This window comes from Corvus kubaryi, unplaced genomic scaffold (assembly GCF_017639235.1).
Source record: "Corvus kubaryi isolate FWS band 111438036 unplaced genomic scaffold, C.kubaryi_AGA036_p1.0 split1-131, whole genome shotgun sequence".
Classification (NCBI taxonomy): domain Eukaryota; kingdom Metazoa; phylum Chordata; class Aves; order Passeriformes; family Corvidae; genus Corvus; species Corvus kubaryi.
The window spans coordinates 16,310,394-16,315,424 of NW_024582073.1; the positions used below are offsets into that span (position 1 = coordinate 16,310,394).

At 39.1% G+C, this 5,031-nt stretch overlaps 1 protein-coding gene across 4 annotated transcripts in view; it reads left to right on the plus strand.

The window, feature by feature from the left end:
* The window catches only part of LCORL (ligand dependent nuclear receptor corepressor like), an 83,233-nt gene extending 80,264 nt beyond the window's left edge, over nucleotides 1–2,969 (plus strand). For all 4 annotated transcript variants that reach the window (XM_042053731.1, XM_042053736.1, XM_042053735.1 and 1 more), the window contains one exon: nucleotides 1,515–2,969. In XM_042053731.1, coding sequence (XP_041909665.1) covers nucleotides 1,515–1,528 — 14 coding nt within the window. In that variant the 3' untranslated portion in view covers nucleotides 1,529–2,969. The remainder of the gene's footprint in view (nucleotides 1–1,514) is intronic.
* The last annotated feature ends 2,062 nt before the right edge of the window (nucleotides 2,970–5,031 follow it).

The window sequence follows — 5,031 nt, forward strand, 5'->3', positions numbered from 1 at the left end:
GACCAAAGATAGAGGCTGAATAATGACACAAGGAAATGCAGGGCATGGGAGCAGTGCACCAGTCTGCAGGGTTGGGAACTAGGGTTAGTAAACGAGAAATGTCTGTTTCACTGCCATGCCAGAAAGGCACACAGCCTTCGGGGGAGCTTATATTAAAATGTAAAAGAATTAAAACTGTTTCTGATATCTGTGAAAAGCAACAGTGAATTATAATTTTAGCTGTTGCCTAAGCTCTTTCCCTTTTGCTGTGACAGGAAATGTCTTAATCAAAGTCAGTCATTGATATCTGAGTGACACAAGCCAGTGTTTTAGGGTACAGTCCTACACTGACTGTCCTCAGCTACTCTGCGCACCCATGTGAGCACTACACTGCAGCACATTCAAGCCTTCAAAATGTGCACCTGAGCTCTGTGATGAACCAGTTTTCCTGAAATGCAGCAAAAGCCTTTTTTGCTGCTTAAATACCCCTTTGATAGGAAACTGTTCAGATAACTTTTAGCATGGTGATTACCTCCTACCCTTAATTACATTACTGAGAATATTATTTTTAGTATCTCAGAAATATTTTCAACTTTGTATCATTCTTGAAGTTCTCAAAAGCTTTATAAAGGATGGTGAGAAACAATGTATCATACACAGGGGACAAATCACTGCAGGAGGGTGACAGTAAAATAAAAGGGGATGAAGAGGTTTGAAAGGAGGATTGAAATTGTCTTCTGAGTGTGTTTTATATCTTAAAGCACTTCTGAGTGCTTTATATATTAAGGAAGACATTTTTGATGATGAGGATGGTGAAACATTGAAAAAGGTTGTCTGGAGCGGTGGTGGATGTCCTGTCCCTGGAAACATTCAGGATCAGGCTGGACGGGGCTCTGGGCAGCCTGATCTAGTTGAAGATGTCCCTGCTCATTGCAGGGGGATTGGAGTAGATGACCTTTAAAGGTGTCTTCCAACCCAAACCATTTGATGATTCAATCCACACATCTGTCCTAGTCTGCTTAGTTACTCCCACAAAGGACTGGGTTTCTTTCCTTTCTTGTATTACTTTTTTCCCTAGATTTAAAACAAAATACTCTCTATGTGTGAGTCCTTCCGTGGCTGCACTAAATTAATATTGTCAGCAATAAAAACAAGCCCCAAACTCTTGCCCAGTTCCTGCTCTGTGCCTTTAGTCAGCTGGAGATGATTTAAACTAGGCCAGCTGTTACTGCACCTCCTGCAAAGGAATAGCACGAGCAGGAGCCTGACCAGGGACGGGCACTGCCAATGGACAGGGCCTCAGCCATCCCCACACAGACAAGCCCAATCTCCTTTACAACACAGCACAGTGGGGTTCCAATCTCAGTGTTTCTGGAACATAATGCACTAAAACAACAACAACAAAACCCAGCAGAATACAAGATCTGCCACCACCTCATCTTGCCTCTTACCAGCTTATTTCCAGGGCAAGAGGAAAGTGTACTAAACTTTTTCTTATTTTTTTCCCTCTCCTACCCCCACTTCTTTTCTCACAGCACGCTACAAGTGAAAGTCTCGGAGCCGCAGAATTCAATAGACATGAACACAGAAAATGAACATTTGAAGTCCATAAAGATGTGCCTTAATCAGCCCACTGAGTGGAATCTGAGTTTTTCAGCAGCATCTCTCGCCAGCTGTAAAGTTTTTAACCAAAATCTCAAAACTGATGAGAACAAATAGATTGCAGCTGTTCTTGCACTATTATTTTGTACATTGTTCCTTATTTTTTTTTCTGCTAAATAATAAGCATTTATTACATTGATCTTGAAGTGATCTTGTGTGATTTGGCTTTATATACTACTAGCATTATTCAGTTTGATGTACTTTTTCTTTTCTAAATATGAAGTTTCACATCTGACCATCATGAAATTCTTGCAGTACAAATTTATATCAGAATCGGATGTTCCCCTTTAATAGTATTGTGATTTTTCTATGTTCTTTAAATTCAACTACTGTTTCCCAATTTTATTTTTGTGCACGAAAGTTAATATATTATGTAATTTGTGGCATAGGTCACCATGTAAAGATTTATGGTAATAATTCAAACAAATCTGTAACAGGTGGAGACTGACTACCTCAAAGCAAAGCAGTACAAAGGTAAATTATCTGAGATCTCCTTCACCAATGGATTGAAATGTATGGAAGCACCAGCTTGTTTCTGCAGTATGCTTTCATCTTCACTTATCTTGAGAACTTCTGTGTGACAGTGTTTAATGACCCTAATATCTAAAAGAAAGACCAAGCCTGCTGGAGAATCTCGTGAAAGATTGTCATTCAACAAATCTGTATCTGCACTTTTTGAGGTTTCTGCTAAATGGTCTTTCTTCCCCATTTGTTTTTATGAATTTATGCCTGCCACCAATTAAAATGGATGTAAATGCTCTTCTATTTCATTTTTTTCTGTGTACTTTGGAAATTCAATGTAAAATCAAAATTTTATCTCTACTCAAAGAAGTAGTAAATGGTTGTAGCTGACTACATTGTAGACATTCCATGCTGAAATGATCTTAGCAAGGTTCATGTACTTTATTCATCAAAACTTTATTATTAATAGAGCTATAACAAAAGTGTTAGAATAAAACCATATAATATACTTCTCTTTTCTGGAGTCATACATTCAGTAGCTAGGGTAGAGGTTTCTTAATTCATGATGAGTTGTCTGTCCTTTACTTGACAAGAACTAGTTTTCCAGAAGGAAATTTCCTTGGAAGTCACTGTATTTTATAAAAGAAAGGTTTTAAAGATTCACCTTAAAAAAGTGAGGATGCAATTCCTCTTTACAGAGGTTTGTTGGTTTGCAGGTGCAATCCAGTAACTGAAATAAAGAGATTGTTATGAATTCTGGTGTCACAAGATCCCAAGAGGGTATTGAGTCACTGAAGCTTTGGACATGATTAAAAGTGCAAAATGTGATTAAAAGAATAAACATTCATCATGTTTAGTGCTGCTTAGAAGGTGTTTATGTCTTTCAACTGTTTAATGCACATGGATTCTGTGGGGCAAGAAAGCCAAAAGGAGAATTAAATTTCCCAGGGGAGTGGCACTGAAGTTTACACAGGGTAAATCAGGCATAAAAGGACATCGGGAAGCTCCATAGTTGTACACCCTGCTCAAAAGGCAGTCAGCTGTGAGTACTCACACCTAGTCCTGTCTTTGAAAACTCCTAGGACAGAACCTGCACAGGCAACCTGTTCCACTGCCTTTTTCACCTTCTGTTCTGGTCTGAGTTTCATTTTATAGGTTTTTTAGCCTCTCATCATATCCAGCAAAGAGCCCAATTCTATCTCTTTACTGGACTCCTTGCAGGTAACTCAGAGGCTCAGCAAGCAAGTCCAGCTCCCTCAGCCTCTCCCCACAGGACTCCAGCCCCACACCAGCCCTGGGGGCCTTCAGTTAGACAAAGGATTTTCTATTAACACACACCAGTGAAGACACATCCACAGCAGAGGCATCCACAGACTGGGAGGTGACTTGAGGGAAACCCCATCTTTTCAGTCCAGCCTTCCTAAGAGATGCCAGAGACAGAACCTGCATGTGTGGCAAGGCACAACAGAACAGCAAGAAGCCAAAACTAAAGATTATTCAGTAAGGCATGCCCAGAGGCCTTTATAGGTATTTGTTGCTCCTGCTTTGCCTCAAAACTCATTTTAGGAAAAAGTACGAGTGAACTAGCACCAGTTGTTCAAAGTGTAGTAGTGCTTAAAGAACAAACCACTCCAGAGAGGGAAGTTGAGAGAGAACTTGTAACTTAAATAAAAAAACCCAACACTAAAGCCACAGGGAAGCTCTGACTTACAACTGAGAAAAACAACTATAGACTTTGCCCATTCCAACTATGTTCAGGCAGCATTCAAGGGGACAGAGAGCATCTCTGATCTAAAGTGGCTGCATGTACACAAACTCACATAACCCAATTTGGGAATTTGAAAAGTTACCAAAAGAGGGAGGTCAGGACCTCAAAATTGTGTTTAAAATTACAAAAATAATTCATCACAGTTACAGAAGCTTCTGAATAGAGCACATAGCAGCAGCAAAGTGTCTCGGCATTTTGCAGTTTGACAAGTTTCCAACAAAAACTCCAAAGGATGAAAAGCAACACAATCCCTGTTTCCTATACACAAGCTTGGAAACAGCATAATAGTTTGGGCATTACACTTTAGGAATACTTCTTTTCATTTGTGTCCCTAAGTTGTTTCTGAGAATTATCAAAAATCATTTATAGCATATTTACCTATTTTAAATGCAAGTTCCTTAGAAAGCTGCATTTGGCATCAAGAGTTGAGATGTGCATGCCGAGGAATCGAGTGAGTTTGCTCTGACTGCTTTGAAATGACCCCACCACGACACGGACACGACTGCCCAGGTGTTTCCATCTTGAGTGAACCTGCTCAGCCACCAGTGACTACTACTGTCCTGTGAAACTCCTGACCATTCCTACATGTTTTGAACTTCAGAGCTACAAAGAAATAACAAATGGATACTACTTTAAGAAGACTGACCTTAGAGGATTTAAGTCTTTGCCCCTTCTGTACTTAAATACTCCTTTCCTTCACTAGATCTTATTTTGTACCACAAATATTTTTATGCTTTTCTAAAAGCACATCACTGATTCTATATAACAATTGGTGTCTGCACCAACAGACTTTCAGTATGGTTTGTATAATCAGTTACTCAGTTTTACATTGTTTGACATTGTTTAATAAATTGGACATACACCTGCAGGAAGCAGAATTCCCAATTAAGATCAACTCTATTTAACATGAACAGTAAATACATACATCTGCTGACCATGTTTTACTGCTATAAAACCTTATAAAAATGAAGAAAGTGGGTGCCATAAAAGTAGGTACATTCAAAATTGCTGCCATCACAAGCAACCACTCTCCGCTAATGTTAAATATCAAAACAGCTTTAACTATGGAATACTTAGCATCAACAGCCATTTTTATTTGCAGGGAAGATGCATTCTTCTCTATAAAGTAAAAGAAAAAAAAAATCCAAGTTTTGCTCGGG